The 17,259-nt window shown below is 38.6% G+C and overlaps 1 protein-coding gene across 1 annotated transcript in view; it reads left to right on the forward strand.

Annotated features, from left to right (window-relative positions):
- LOC115444577 (lactase-phlorizin hydrolase) overlaps positions 1 to 17,259 on the forward strand; it is a 22,831-nt gene continuing 5,572 nt past the window's right edge. The window contains exons 1-13 of the mRNA XM_037442075.1: positions 1 to 126; positions 2,740 to 2,846; positions 3,538 to 3,852; positions 4,135 to 4,395; positions 4,970 to 5,058; positions 5,806 to 5,953; positions 7,056 to 7,219; positions 7,771 to 7,920; positions 9,151 to 9,351; positions 11,840 to 11,877; positions 14,858 to 14,964; positions 15,319 to 15,633; positions 16,278 to 16,538. Coding sequence (XP_037297972.1) covers positions 98 to 126; positions 2,740 to 2,846; positions 3,538 to 3,852; positions 4,135 to 4,395; positions 4,970 to 5,058; positions 5,806 to 5,953; positions 7,056 to 7,219; positions 7,771 to 7,920; positions 9,151 to 9,351; positions 11,840 to 11,877; positions 14,858 to 14,964; positions 15,319 to 15,633; positions 16,278 to 16,538 — 2,185 coding nt within the window. The 5' untranslated portion in view covers positions 1 to 97. The remainder of the gene's footprint in view (positions 127 to 2,739; positions 2,847 to 3,537; positions 3,853 to 4,134; positions 4,396 to 4,969; positions 5,059 to 5,805; positions 5,954 to 7,055; positions 7,220 to 7,770; positions 7,921 to 9,150; positions 9,352 to 11,839; positions 11,878 to 14,857; positions 14,965 to 15,318; positions 15,634 to 16,277; positions 16,539 to 17,259) is intronic.

The raw sequence follows: 17,259 nt of genomic DNA on the forward strand, positions 1-17,259 counted from the left end.
CAAACATAAGGTTTTTAAATCTTTCCAATAATGGTTGCCGAACGTGATACCTGAGTAGAAGCATGGATAACGTTGAATACTGAGTACAGTTTTCGCCATGATTTCTTCAAACGTGGTCCTCCTCAGGTGAGATTTAATATTAAATTCAATAATAAATAATTTCGTGTATACATCAGTGGCAAAAGGTGACATTTTCCAAATAACCCGACACAATATATAGGATCTAATAAGCATAAAAGGCTTGCAAATCGTTCTAATGATAATTAAATTCTACATCAGGGGAAGTCTGAAGGAATCGGGTTCTATGAACCCTTTACCACTGGTATGTATGTATACTGTAAGGTATTTAGGAAGATCTATTCAGGCGTGTGAACACCATAAGCTCTTTTCATATCGCATCTTTAAAACTGACTTTATAATCCACATTTGAAAAGTGACAAACTATCTCATGCAACATCGACTTTTGGTAATTATATTAAAGTTAATTTGATGTTTTTTTTCACTTGCGTCATTGTAATTCTAAAGGTGCGAATTACTTTACTTTCATAATTCTTTACTTTCACAGCTCAGAATGATTTGAAATTTGTAATTGCTTCAATGGTATTTCTAAGACGGCACCTTGACCTGATACTGCAGCACTAAGTAGTCTACGGAATAACCTAACATTTCTGAGAGTGTCTAAGGCATGGACCCTGAAGGGACGCAGGTATAACCACATCAAAACCTAGTTTTGAGTCTTGCATGGACGTTATTATTATTATACGTGTAAAAGGTTAATAACAGCTGTACTTAGTGGATATTTTGGGTCTTTTTTCATAATTACTCGTACTGTAAATTATAAAGGCTGTCATTTTTAAAGCATTTGTAGACCAGCAGTAATATCAACATCTTGTAATTACTCTTTTCCTATGGTTTCTGATGGTGCCTGATATCGTTTAATGTCCAACCGTCGATGAAGCCGTCTAGGAGCAATTTTATTGGATGGATAATGATTTGCCGCATTGCTGAATTTTTATCTTATACATAAATTTTATTATGTAGTTTGCAGAAATCGATAGACGTTACTTGCTATCACAATATCTAATTGCAGTATATAAAATATAAGTTCAAAAATTATTTATCATCAATGTATACTCTAGTAGCCAGCGTACAATTCGAGAACTTAGTTATTGATTATGGTTGGTAATCCCAGGTCGGACCGAAAATAATTGTGACTGAATTTTTCCATCTTAAGAATTACTCAGTCGTAGCTCGAAATCGGGAATTCAGTGGTGTGATCCCCGTGCCTCGGCAGTACGTAAAGCCGTTGATCTTGGATCTGATTTTTCTCCGGTCATGTTGGATAGCCGTCTTATCGGACTACGTGAGTGAAAAAAACACAGAGTGCACCTGTATATAGTGCACACACTGGTGCACTATACTATTTCCTGCGTACCTGGCTGATTTCATTTGAGATCGACTATCGTGCTGCAGTTTGACTAGGAGAGATTCAAGTATCCTTCGTTATTATACAATAAAAGTGCAGTTTTACCTGGACACAGGCCCGATGCAACCCAATTATAATCGAAATGTCAAAGATGCGTCGGGCGAAGATGAAGGTCGCTTCTTTCTCGGTGGTAGGTAATGCAAAACTAATGGTTTGTGACGGCCAATTTTTAGGATGTTTTTCGAAGGGTAGCACTTAGTGATCCTTTAAAACAAATGCTAATGGCATTATTAAAACATACGGTTGAAGATCTGTATTTCGCCAGCTAATTTCATCATCATCAGTCTTTGGAGGTCCACTGCTGAACATAGGCCTCCCCTAAAGATTTCCAGACGGACCTGTTAACAGCAGTCTACATCCAGCACGTTCCTGCGACCTCGTTCATATCGTCTGTCCGTCCTGCAAGTAGACATCCAACACCGTGCGTGCTAGATAACTGCTCCATGTAATAGAGGGTTATAAACTTATTGCTATTAACTTTCATTGTGGTGTTATAAATTTTTTATCAACCAAATCTTAGATATGAAGCATTATTTTATATTTTTATTGCTTTTCGATAAAAATTATCTCAATAATTTCGTAAGGGCATGACATATTCGTCAAGATTATAAAAAAGAAAATTATAATACATATGGACATTATAATATATAGTAAATCATACATAATAATATAATAGGTCGGAGAAAAAGATTTTTCGCATATAGTAGGTATTTATAAACTTCCGCCCTGTGGAATGGGGGCGTTTGGAGAATTCCACCGCGGTATCCCCTGCCTGTCGTAAGAGGCGACTAATAGGGGCCACGAAGGGAGTCGTCGGCGGGCAGCGAGGGGGCTGTCCGCCCTAGTGCATTTCTGTGCATCTTTTGCACATCTGTAGGTTGATCCCCGGGATGGACGGCATTGTGTAGTTGGCCTCACGCTGCCGTAGACGTCGAGGGCGTCCTTCGGTGCGCGGGGGCTTCTGAGCCCGCCCCGTCCCATAGGAGACGGGCCGCAAGGCGGCACCGCGCAGGGACGGCTGCGGTCGTAGACTTAGACACTTCAACGTCAGAGGAAGCCCGCAGCCGTCCCGAATGCACCGAAGAGGGCCTTTATTACAGCAGGGAGTCTTTAGGAAATAATAAACCAATTTAAAAAAATCTAGTGAATGTAGTGAACGTATAGTATCAGAATCCCAAATATTTTAATTGTCATAGATGTAACTCTTTAACATTAAAAATAAGCGTTGTATATAATATAAAATAATTCCGTAGCTTATTGGCAGTAACAGTAACATGCGAGGACCTGGACTTCCCCCCAGGGTTCCAGTTCGGGGCCGCATCAGCAGCGTACCAGGTGGAAGGTGCTTGGAATGTCAGTGGTAGGTACAGTCAACGTCGCTGAGCAGCCATTCTTCGTTTAACCGAGAACCACCATTATTATAAATCTGACAGTCATTATAACTCCTGATTCAGTTAGTTTTATATATAGCAGTATATTGTTTATCGCCAATAAGCAACAGCGTGTGTATGGAACCCAATTGATAAAAATGTGTGAAAATATTATTTGAGACCAAAGATTACACTCGACGTGACACGCAATACATAATGATATAATAATATCAGCCCTTTATTGTATACTGTCTCACTGTTGGGCACGGGCCTCCTCCACTACTGAGAGGGATTAGGCCTTAGTCCACCACGCTGGCCTAGTGCGGATTGGTAGACTTCACACACCTTCGAAATTCCTATAGAGAACTTCTCGGATGTGCAGGTTTCCTCACGATATTTTCCTTCTCCGTTAAACGGGCAATAATTCACAAAGAATACACACATGATTTTATATAAGTCAGAGGTGTGTGCCCTTGGGATTTGAACCTGTGGACATTCGTCTTGGCAGTCCGTTCCACAACCAACTAGACTATCGCCGCTATTTTTAACTCAATACAGTGTAGTACTAATTTAATATAAACCAATGAAAGCTCTGCGTTGCCAGTTTATTGAATCTGCACCAGCTGCTCCCCTAAAGCTATCCCGAAGATGCGATAAAAATACCATACCAATTTGATGCAGATAAATCCGAAAGTATATGGGACAGGCTGATCCGTGACAAGCCTGAACTCATCGCTGACAGATCCACCGGAGATGTGGCCTGCGACTCCTACCACCTCTGGAGACGCGACATCGAGATGGCCGCAGATCTTGGCTTGCACTTCTACCGCATGTCCATATCCTGGCCGCGACTGCTGCCGAACGGTTTCACTAACAAGATCAGCGAGGACGGATTCAACTACTACAACAACCTGATCGATGGACTTCTTGAGAAGGGCATTCAGCCGATGGTGACGCTGTACCACTGGGATCTGCCGCAAAGTCTACAGGATCTAGGTAAGATTGTTTCTTGCTGCATTCTTAAAAAAATACTGAATATTATACCTGACTTTCCCTAACTAATACCTTAGCTTATGACCATATATCTAATGGTCTGTAGGTTAGTAGATACGGAATAAGTAAAAGACGTCTTTGGATCTAAAATAAAAGTATAAGATATAGTTTTATTTATTGTAGATATAAGATTTATAACACGATAGATGCCTTCCATAGATTACGATGATCACTACTATCCCCTGAGCCCATGCTGAGATTTCTTACTAGCTGAATCGTTTCCAGGCGGTTGGACTAATCCCCTCATCGTGGACTGGTTTGGGAACTACGCTCGCGTCGTCTTCACCTTATTCGGAGACAGGGTGAAGACCTGGATTACCATCAACGAACCCTTGCTCATGTGCGACGTGCCATACAACACTGGTACTATGGCACCGGCTATTTTAGACCCCGACGTGGGCGCCCACCTCTGCGCCAAGAACGTCCTTATGGCCCACGCTAAAGCTTGGAGAATTTATGATAAGGAGTTCAGGCCGAAGTACCATGGTTAGTCCTAATTTTGATTGACTAAAGCTTAACAACTTGTTGATCTTGTGAGTTGAACCACAGACCCAAACACTTCCCCCATATGTAATCCCCTCCTTATTCTTCAAGCCACGCAGTTAATGATTTTTCTATTAGAAATGGTTATTATTAGACATTGTTTTTGTTTGACACTCGTTCATACGCCGATCTATGGTAAATATAATAAAAATTAAACAGCAATCCACTTGATAAGCATCCAACACATTTTATAAAACTTTGACCTCGGTTATAAAAAAAAACAGTTCATTATTGCTTGGATACTTCATAGGTGATATTTTACGCAAAAGAAAAAATGACAAATAACGATTCGCTTAACTATAAGCGTTTATTTTATTTGTCAAGAAAGAAGAAAAAAGAAAATATATTTTGAAACAATAAATGGGTACTATTATGATACCTACATACAACGTTTTATATAACATTAATATTATGCAAACAATGACAACCTTTATTCAGTTCCTTGTATAAATACCATATAATTTCTTTTTAATAAGCGTAGGTTTTTAAAAATATTTTCTGATAAGATTTTTTCCAGGGGAATTATCGCTGGCCAATCAATTGATATGGTATGAACCTTTCTCCCCTGAGGATAAAGAAATAACGGATACAGCCAGGGAGTTCATGGTAAGATAATGATAATTTAATCTCTCCAAGACTTCATTAATATGTGGTCTACACAGGGTCATTTAATTATCAACAATGAATGACGGAATACTTTGACCAAAAATCCTTGTTTAAATTATCTTTTTCTTTTTTCCATTTTGTTGTTTAATGGTAATACACGCACGCACGCACCCAAGGTGCAGGGACTATTGCAAAAAGATGGGAATTATACTGGGTCTATGGATGGAATTTAGCTGAACGTCTTTGTTGGACATCCCGATGTCTGCCAAGTAAAACGTCTCAATTTTTGTATTCAAGTCAGACGGTGACTTGCCCCCTACTAGATGGGCACCCCATAACTGACGTAAGCCAAGAACGCAACACTGGTGTGGGTGGCTTAAGGGTGTCCAGAGGTGTGCACCGAGTTCACCATCGCGAGGTGCTGTCGCGTCCCAGAACAGATTTCCTCGATATTACGCAGATTGAGGACTTCCACCCTTGAGCTTAGATTCTTAGCTCTTGCGACTTCCACCCGGAGCCAGCCAGTTAACCCCCACCCTCCACGATATCAAGGAACGCGGTGTCGCCATTCACCGTCGGCTCGCTACGAAGCTGCCCCTACGGCATTATTATTATTATTATTAATTCGTGTTTTCATAATTAATAGTTATACATTTCATAATGTCTGTTTAGCGTAGGCTCTTAAATATGGTTGTCTTTAAGTGTCTTGCACGAATGGTTTTTTTTTAGCATATTTCTGTTTTATAGGCAGGCCGTTACTCCCATCCGATATATTCAAAGGAGGGCGGCTGGCCACCGGTTACTGAAAAAATCATGGCTGAAAACAGCAAAGCAAAGGGATATAAAGAGTCAAACCTGCCAGCATTTACTAAGGAAGAAATTGAGTTCGTGAAAGGTAAGATAGCATTTAAAAGTATCTCACGGGATGTAGATAGGGGTAGATTAACACCATTCGATCGCGTAAAAACAAGTTCATATAGCGTGTTTGACGGGATTTGAAACGTTAATGCTTGTATTGGCTAATATACAATGCCTTGTATAAATGGGGCGTTGCGTCTACTTAAACATTACATCGCACAACGAAGAGTAATTTACTCTATTATATGACGAAATGTTAAGTCGTTCGCAAAACCATCCAAGACTTCGAATAACAAATCTTATATTATCTTATTTATAACTAATATTATAAATGCGAACGTTTGTGAAAATTAATGGTTGTTTGTTAAATGTAGATACTAAAACTCGGAAACTACCGCATAAACCATGCCCTGGATTAAAACGTAGACTACTTTTCATTCCGGTAATTTGCTCTTGTGCGAAATTTTGATATGAAATTTTAATGTATGGTGCAGATCTAGGCGTTTTATTGCAGGAATATGTGGCACGCGGGCGAAGCCGCGTGTAACACCTAATCATTTCATTATTCGGAAATGCGATCACGATCCAAAAACACTAGATTCCCCGAATTTGGTTACAGAATCTTTCACACCGGAATATTACTTACACTCGTGCTTATCAGCGGTGTCAAGCAATACGACGCTACCGAGCCAGTCAATTAAAATTTGCTAAGCTGCTTAGCGATGGTATTCGAGAAAGTATACTTGTACTGAAGATCTCTCGTAAAATTTTATTTTATTTGAATTTATTTAAAAAAAAAATTACAATCTAATAATCACTGCACTCATCACTCTAGAATTTTGGAATTTTATTCGACTGCATCGATAGCGTCGCATTGCGTGCCACCGCTCTGAGGTCCCTGGTTCGAATCCTGGTGCGGGTAAAGTGTGTTTAGAATTTTCTGCTTAGTATCATTACAAAAATGTGTCCCCTATTATGGCGATAGGCCCTATCACGGGACGGGAAACATATGGCAAAATGTAGTTATCCTGGTTGCACCTCCGCCCACTCCTTCGGGGACAAAGGCGTGGTGCATGTCTGGTCCTCATGTCCTCACGCCCTTGACTACTTTTACGTCCCACAGAAAACTCTATTTGCAGGTACGTTCGACTACTACGCTGTGAACTACTACACCAGCAGGCTGACACGCAGGGCGAAGGAGGGTGAAGAATTTGGTGCCTTCCCCCTGTCAGACGTGCCAGACATCGGAGCTAAATACGAAATAAATCCAGATTGGAAATCTACATCTTCATCGTGGTTTTTTGTAAGTTATGATCTTGTTATTTAATGGGGATTTATTTGTTTCTTTCCTGCCAGCCCTTGCTGGCTTCTTTGTTTACTTTATAGTCTTTCATTTATTTTATGTCCAATATAAATTGTCTTTAGTTTTATAAGCGACTTTATCTGAGTAATAATTAAATATTCTCATGTACCTTGACTTATCATGAGTGCAACTATGTTCGCCTCCGTGATGAATAAAGCATTTTATTTTATTTTAAAAAGAATCAGCTAACAGTGCTATAGTTTTATAAGCGACTTTATCTGAGTAATAATTAAATATTCTCATGTACCTTGACTTATCATGAGTGCAACTATGTTCGCCTCCGTGATGAATAAAGCATTTTATTTTATTTTAAAAAGAATCAGCTAACAGTGCTCATTAGATAAGCTTTACATGTAAGGAGTGATATCCTACAACTTCTTTAATTTCGGTGTTACCAGACATTTATATCTTAGAAAAGTAGATGCTTATACCGCGGCTGAGATTTGGGAAATGGACTTAACGCAAAGTATTTATCTACTATTGTTATCCAGGTATATCCCGAAGGTTTACGTAACCAGATCGTATGGCTAAGGGAGCAATATGGCGATATGAAGTTCATAATCACAGAAAACGGATACCCACGTCTCAATGGATTAGATGACACCGACAGAATAGACTATTACACCGAACATCTAACACAGGTGAGTCTTTAAGGTGTATTTATATAACTTAGAGGTTTTTCTAATAGACCTCTTTAAAAATTTTGCTGGTTTCGATTGACCGTATCTGTCTACATTAATAGGTGAAGTCAAGCCAATATTTTAGTACTTCACTATCAAACCGCATACATTTCCGTGGACCCCTATTTTTGGTCACGCCGACTTGGACCCCGTCAAGTCTTTCTTGGACACCTGGTTTACCTGGACCACTTTGGGAATCAATGATATAACTGATCGGCGCGATTAGCAAGCCGCTTAGGTACTAATAAGCTCCATGATTACCAATAAATTGTAGCAATACTACATTCATACAAACATAGCATCGTGTTTTCTCCTATTTTAAGGGGCAGATAGAGGTGTAACATATCCGTATTTTGCAGCTGTGTTAAGTCTTATGTAATAGGGGCCTAATGCCATTTACCGGGCACGTTTTCATTCCTGGTTGGTATTGAGAAGAAAACCCTAATATCACACTGACCTCTGCCTCACATGCAACGACTACGCCAACGAAGTAGTCAGAAATAAGTATTGTCTAGAATATTGAATTAAAAACCTCTTTCTGATAGCACTGCGCTCGTTGCTCTGAGATTCTGTTATAACGCGCCCGGATTTTCGAACGCGTATTAATCGCCTCGCGTTCCTGCTCGGTCAATGGCAAAGCGGGTACCGGCTCGGAGACTCAGTATTGTCAGATTAGCCGAGGAAGCCTAATTCGCGCAATGTAGGCTACTTCGGAGGATGCTCTGGTGACCAAAAAATGCGCCAATGGCCACTGTTGTCCCCACCTAGCTACGCTCAAGTCTGCACCTGATGGTAAGCGGAGTGGAGTTCATATTATAGAATTACCCTAGCCATTCAATACAATATTGTAATTTCCTATTACAATATTGTGTCGTGGTCGTGTTGTTATTATCGCACTATCGCCATATTCTCACGCGCGCAGGGTTATGGCCGGTGATGTAACAGTTTGCTTACTGTTATTTGAGAGGTACCTCTTCCATAAAATTTCAAAGCTTTACAACTTATTTATTATTGCATGGTTTTTGAAAATTCTTTCTCCATTACATTTCGGATGACTTACATTTTTGATAAATGTATTTAAAAACGAAGCAGTCAACTACTCTATTAAGGAATATAAATAAATGATAAGTTTGAATCCCATTGCTTAGACGCAAGATCTTGCCTAAGGGCCTAATGCCTTTTGATTTCTAGGTATTACGAGCCATTAAAGAAGACGGTGTTAACATCACAGGATACACAGCGTGGACCCTTATGGACAACTTCGAATGGGAGGACGGGTACAACTCGAGGTTCGGCCTCTATGAAGTGGACTTCACGTCTCCAGAACGAACTAGGACTCCCAGAGCATCCGCCGAATTCTACAAGAAACTAATACAACGACACTCTTTGAATTAACTGATGAGCAGACCCTTATCCATAATTTTAATAGCCTAAGCAGAAAAGAAAAAGCATGCTTTGGACCCGCATTATTGCTTTATTGTTTTAAAGTTAACATTGTCAGTACAAGAAATAAGTTCCATATTTTGATACAACTTGGCGAGGTCTTTAATTTTTCTGGTCATGTTATAATTGCTTTAATTTGGACGAAATCTTGTCCACGAATAACGATCAAATCATGCTACATCAAGTGATAGCTCGCAGCTACAATAGACAAAAATTAAGCAATCAATACGAATAAAAATGAGATTATAAAAAAATAATAAAAGACATGTCAATCGCATTTATAAATAATGAGTCTTATTTATGCTTCATTTTCTTCATTAATATATAACATCTATTTCTACTGAGGTGTAAATTCATCCAGACTATTCTGTTCTGTATAAATACTTTTAATGATCAAAACTAATACGATCCAATATAATTAAATTGAGAATGAAACGACTTGCCGAAACGAATGTCCGCAGGTTGAATATCAAGACATACCTTTGACGTTTCGATGGTACCTGTGTATAGCTGTTTTTTGCTAGTATAATAATAATTAGAATGCGGGTGGTCAATAGGGTACCGGACTCATTTTTGTTCTTTACTATTATCAAATATTGACATAATATAAATTATAACACATAAGGAATTATTAAAATCCGGTAAAAAATCAACAAGTACCTAATAAGTCTTTGAATTTCGGTGGAAGGGGTAATTAACAAGAAACAGAAAATAGATAAAATACCCACATGTGACGTCATCAGGAATTACGATGCGTGCGAAAGAAAGAGATGAAGCGATATGCTCACATTGCGCCCACTTCTGCACATTACAATACTTTAAATATGAATTACTCGCTCATTTTTTAACCAATTTTTATGCAGTTTTCGCAGGAGTGCTTTCTTTTTCGTATTATTAACCATTACATATAGAATACTGTACAAACTCAAGCATAGGCCGGTCCCCTATTGAATCAAATTTTATGTACAAATGTACAAATTAATTTCTTTTACAATTTTCGACTTAACAATTTCGCTTACACTACACATCAAATTTAACCAACTATTTTACAATTTTAAACGGGGTCCTCGCGATGTTTTCCTTCACTGGAGCAAGCAATGATTCACAAAGAATAAACACATAATTTTATTAAGAAAAGTCAGAGGTGTGTACCCTTGGGATTTGAACCTGCGGACATTCGTCTCTGCAGTCCGTTCCACAACCAACTAGGCTGTCACTGGGTTTTGTGTAAGACGTAATTTTTTTACCATATTTCACCTCGCTCGACATTGGTACCTTGACCACAGAATATAAACTATCTATACTAATACAAAACTGAAGCGCTTGTGTGTAAAAACGCGCTAATTATATTATTTATTTATTTATTAGCACTGCCATATTGTATATAATATGTACAATATGGCAGTGTTATAATATTATTATAACAGTTACACATAGTTACACTAGTTTTAAATAATTATTATAGTCACGGGTATGTACAACAAGTACGGCGTACATAACATTAGCCACAGCACTCGGCGATTAGCATATGTTTATGGGACCTCAAAACGGTACACATAATATTAATAATAACTACTTAACCAATTTTGATTTTTTTTTAACAATAAGCTACATTACTCTTTAGTGCTAGACTACATTTTATCCCGTGAATATATATCCCGTAAAACTTATAACGTAGGCGGAGTTGCAGGCAAAAGCTAGTATACAATCTACTTGACAAGATAATATCATTGTTAATAGCGATAAATACTTATCATCACGGTGGGGCAGCGAGATAAGCTTTGTCCTCGACTTTGTTCGAAATGCATTACATTTTCCGGTAGCCTAACAAAAAACGTGAAAGGCTAGAATAATTAAAATGGGTACCCTTTTAAATCATAATAAATAAATATTACTAAACTACACAAAATTAGTGACCAGTAGAAACATGAACAATCCTTTACAAGAAATAATAACCTTAAAAATATGGTAAATTTTGTCATGCGTATATTTTGTGTTTCATTTTAAAAAGCATGTATTTTAAGCAAACAATAAATTCTTATCTCGAAGACTCGCAAAAAATCCATCAAATATTATCAGTTGCAAAATAATAACAACAAACAAACACGCAGGTTTTCGAACTATTTAGAATAATGTTTGCCGAAGGTAATCCCCAAGTCACTCAGTATTCAACATGATTTCTTCGAAAGCAGTCCTCTTCAGGTGAGATGTAAAAATAGTCAACAATAAATAGTGTCTAGTATTTGTAAACTAATTTATACTATTATATAATAGTAAATAATCCCCAATTGAAAAATAGGGGTGTAATAAGTTGATAGATTGTATCGGTGTATCCGTGTGTGTGTACCTGTGCCTGCTGCGGCATCCGAGCCTCCGGAAAAATGAACTGATTTCGACGATTTTTTTTTGGTAGAAAGCTTTAGAAAGATCTATTTAGGCGTTTGAAGACCATCAGCTGTTTTCCTACTTTCGCAGGTCTGATTTATTTGAGATTTGGTAAACTATTATTTCGATGATATTTCTATATCATGACATCCTTGAGCTGGTGCTGCATTCTGCGGGATACCTCAATAATATTTTGACTTGTCTGAATGTGTCTAGCCCTAGGGTGTGGACCCTGAAGGGGCGCAGATATAAACAGATCAAGACCTAGTTTTGAGTATGGACGCTGTTATAGAAGCTCGCACCGGGCGTGTAAAAGGTTAATAACAGCCTTACTTATTGGATATTTTTTGTCTTTTTTCATAATTACTCGTACTGTTAATTATAAAGGCTAGTATTTTTAAAGCATTTGTAGACCAACAACTATATCAACATCTTATAATTATTCTTTTTCCTTGCTGTTCGGTTTCTCATGGTGCCTGATATCGTTTAATGTTCAATCATCGACAAAGCCGTGGTTGGATAATAATTTGCCGCATCACTGAATTTTTATCTTATTTATAATTTTTATCATTGTATGTTGTGGTAAGTCGATAGAAGTTGCTAGTTATCATAATACCTAATTATCATCTATCTATAGTATTATATAACAAGAGTTTGTTTGTTTGAACGCGCTAATCTCTGTAACTACTGGTTTCAAATGAAAAAATCGTGTTGAATAGCCAATTTATCGAGGAAGGCTATAAGGTATCACGCTATGACGAATAGGAGGGGAGCATTAATAAAAAAAGTTGCATAAACGAGGAAAATTGATTGCTTTTGACAGCTACCTTTGCATGCACTGCGTAAAATATAATTACGCTATTGTTCATTGATTATCCCAAGAATTATAGCCACTTTGCGAACTTTTAAATCAAAGTTATCTTCATTTATAAAATACATACATACATACATAACATCACGCATTTTATCCCCGAAGGGGTATGCAGAGGCGCAACTAGGGCATCCACTTTTCGCCAAGTATGTTCCGTCCCATGATGTGATAGGGGGCGAGCCTATCGCCATATCGGGCACAAACTCCAGACTCCGGGCTGATACTGAGCAGAAAAACCCAAATATCACTTTGCCCGACCCGGGATTCGAACCCAGGACCTCAGAGCGCTATTGTACCGGACATGCAATACAACTACGCCACCGAGGCAGTCATTATATAGCATCGTTCATAAAGCAAAGTAATCCAATATTAATGGTTTGTGACGGCCAATATGTAGGATGTTTTTATAAGGGTAGCAATCAGAGATCCTTTAAAACAAAGTGCTAATAGCATTATTAAAACTTACGGTTTAAGCAAAAATATGACGATAGTGTCTTTAATGTAAGGTTGTGTTGCGTAAAATTAATTTATTTGTTTGGCGTACTCAGCCAGTTTCTTCGTGGTGTCTACATCTTAATAGTAACATCTGAAATTAAAAACGTACAACTATCAGAATACAAATTTAAAAAATTGGTAAAAATAACAAAGTGACTATTAAAGTCAATACTGTTAATAAAACTGGCCATAAATAGTTTTGTTTTTGTATTTAGAGTCTTATTGCAATACCACAAATAAACCTTAACTAAAGAATATTTAGTACTGTCGAGGCACGAACAACGTGACAATACGCCATTTCCGCTTTTTAGGAGTGAATAAAACTAAATTTCGCCAGCTAATTTCATCATCATCAACCTTTGGAAGTCCACTGCTGAACATAGGCCTCCCCTAAAGATTTCCAGACGGACCTATTAAAAGCAGTCTCCATCCAGCACGTTCCTACGACCTTGTTCAATTGGTCTCTCCACCTTGCAAGTAGACGTCCAATACCGCGCTTGCTAGCTTTAATATAGGTTCTATGTAATAGGTTTATAGGCTATCTGTTCTTAATTTTCGTTGTGTTATTTGCTGGTAGTACGATAGATTTTCTATCCGCCCGGCTAGCGACCACCGTACACAAGGTGGTAAAACTCGCCATAGTGACCCACATGTGTCGCGTTCCGGGATCAGCCTGTGTATATCTGGTTCCAACAGGCCGGCATAATTGTGTCGACTCCCATCATCACTCGTCAGTCGACATGCTATTGGACCCCATTCCACTTACTATCAAATGCAGTGGGGTAGCTGCAGTGCCTACATAAAAATAACAAATATTGTTATCAACCGGTACTTAGATATGAAGCCTTTTTCATATCTTGTTTATTATTTTGTAACATTTTCGGTTTTTCGATAAATTAATCTTTGATAATCTCGTCAGGGGATGACATATTCGTAAAGATTATACGAAGTAACTCGTGCATAATATTATGTACTTATAGGTATTTAGTTACGTAAGTCAGTTATGCAAGTGGTTCTTTCGTTCTTTCTAAATAACTGCGAACCCTGGTTTTGAGTTCTTTGTTCAAAATAGGTAAAAGAGCCGTTGACATAATGTTTATTGATGGAGTAACCTTGTACCAACACCCATTTGCTCTTATCCGTCTTATGAAAATATTTTAGTTTAAACTCCTACTCGGGCCGCCTCCAATAGAGCGATTTGGAAATCTTCGGGATAGGCCCATGTTCAGTAGTGGACATCCTGCGGCTGATGATGATGACAATGATGAAACTCCTACCAGTAGAATCTTCGGTGTGTTGGAGTTTTTTAGAAAACCTTTACTTAAAATTCTGGTCAATCTGGAAGGACTTATGGAGATCAGAATCCGATTGTTTTATACAGGCACAATAAAGGGAGCACATTGCACCTGATGGTAAGTGGAGCGGGGTCCAATAGACTCGACTAACGAAAGATGATTACTCCTCGGCAGTCGACACAATTATGCCGGCATGTAGGAACCGGATATACACAGGCTGATCCCGGAACACGACACACTTACGTCGGCCACTATGGCGGGTTTTAACACCTTGTGTACAGTGGTCGCTATCCGGGCGGATATAAAATATATCCTACCACCAGCCATAGCCACCAGTATATTTTAATTAACATAGATGTAATTTCTTAATATTACAAATAAACGTTGTATACATTACGTATTTCCCCAGCTTGTTGGCAGTAACAGTAACATGCGAGAACCTGGACTTCCCCCCAGGGTTCCAGTTCGGGGCCGCATCAGCAGCGTACCAGGTGGAAGGCGCTTGGAATGTCAGTGGTAGGTACAGTCAACGCTGAGCAGCCACTCCTTGTTAAACCAAAAGCCACCATTTTTATAAATCTGACAGTCCCTTAAGTTCCTGATTCAGTTAGTTCTATAAAATTTTACTGTACTTGTATATTTTTTATCGCCAATAAGTGACAGCGTGTGTACGGAAACTTATAGATAAAAACGTGTGAAAATGTTATTTGAGACCAAATACTACACTCAACCTGACGCTCATTACAATGTAGTACTAATTAAATGTAGACCAATACGGCTCTGCGTTGCCAATTTATTGAATCTACACCAGCTGATCCCGTAAGGCTATCCTGAAAATGCGATTAAAATACCATACCAATTTTGATGCAGATAAATCCGAGAATATATGGGACAGGCTGGTCCATGAGAAGCCTCATCTCATCTCCGACCGATCCACCGGTGATGTGGCCTGCGACTCCTACCACCTCTGGAGACGCGACATCGAGATGGCCGCAGATCTTGGCCTGCACTTTTACCGAATGTCCATAGCCTGGACGCGACTGCTGCCAAACGGTTTCGCTAACAAAATCAGCGAGGACGGACTCAACTACTATAACAACCTGATCGACGGACTGCTTGAGAAGGGCATTCAGCCGATGGTGACGCTGTACCACTGGGATCTGCCGCAAAGTCTGCAGGATTTAGGTAAGATTGTGTCTTGCTTCATTCTTAGATAATTACTGATTATTGTGCCTAACTTCCTTAACTAATATGACCAAAAACTATCTAAAAGATTATATAAGTAGATAAGAAATAAAAGACGTCTCTGAATTAAAAAAAAAGTATAACTTGAAAACTATTTTGCAGATTTTATCGCGGATTTTTTATTATAATTTGCTCCCGACATTTCGAAGACGATGACGATCCGATCTACGCAAAATGGTCTCACAGTTTCTTAAAGTCTGGCAGCCGATCTTTTGAGTTCCGATTTAAATAAATGTAGAACTGGATCCCAAGCTTGTGCAACCTTCCAACCATCTTTTTTATTGAAATCCGCATGTTTATTTTTATTTTAAAAGCCGCGCGTATCATCCTATTTAGAAATCGGTGTTTTTTGACGAGGATTTGTGGCTTGTCTAATCGCAGATAGTGATTGGAGCCTTCTTCAGAGTAATCAGCAACTGCGGACTTCGTAGACCGTCGTATATAGTTTACCTTTTTACATATAGTTTTATTTATTGTAGCCAGTATATTTATAATATGTTAGATGCCTTCGATTGATTACCATCATCACTACTGTCTGATGAACCCATGCTGAAAAAGTTCCTTATCAGATAAATCGTTTCCAGGCGGCTGGACCAACCCCCTCATCGTGGACTGGTTCGGAGACTACGCTCGCGTCGCCTTCTCCCTATTTGGAGACAGGGTGAAGACCTGGATCACCATCAACGAACCCTTGGTCATCTGCGACGTGCCATACAACACTGCTAGTATGGCACCGGCTATTCTAGACCCTGACGTGGGCGCCCACCTCTGCGCCAAGAACATTATCATGGCCCACGCTAAAGCTTGGAGGATTTATGATAAGGAGTTCCGGACGAAGTACCATGGTTAGTCCTAATGTTGATTACCTACAGCTTAACAACTTGTTGTATTGAGTTGAACTATTGACCCATACACCTCCCTCCTTTGTAATCCCTTCCTTATTCTTTAAGCCTTGCATATCTATGATTGTTTTATCAGAGACGGGTGTTATTCAACATTGTTTTTGTTTGGCACTTGTTTATACGCCGATATATCATCACTACATAGTATAAAACAAAGTCGCTTTCTCTGTCCCTACCTTTGTATGCTTAAATCTTAAAAACTACGCAACGGATTTTGATGCGTTTTTTTTTTAATAGATAGAGTGATTCAAGAGGAAGGTTTATATGTATAATAACATCCATTAAATAGTGGAGAAATATTGCACCCGTGCGAAGCCGGAGCGGGTCGCTAGTATAATATAAAGAATAAAACGGCAATCTATTGGACCTCGGTGATAACAAAATACAGTTCTTTATCGCTTCGAACCTTATGGGTAATATTTTTCGCAAATAACAAAATAGCGCAATAACGATTCTCTATAATTATAAGGGTCTATTTCTATCTATTAGCCAGGAAAAAAGAAAAAGAAAATATTTAGAATATTTTACTATAACATTCATATTATGCCAACAATGGCAACCCTCGTTCAGTCCCTTGCATTTAAGAAATATAGAATTTATTTTCAATAAGCGTAGGATTTTTTAAATAGTTTCTGATAAGTTTTTATTCCAGTAGTGGGGCAGT

This window comes from Manduca sexta, chromosome 4 (assembly GCF_014839805.1).
Source record: "Manduca sexta isolate Smith_Timp_Sample1 chromosome 4, JHU_Msex_v1.0, whole genome shotgun sequence".
Classification (NCBI taxonomy): Eukaryota; Metazoa; Arthropoda; class Insecta; order Lepidoptera; family Sphingidae; genus Manduca; species Manduca sexta.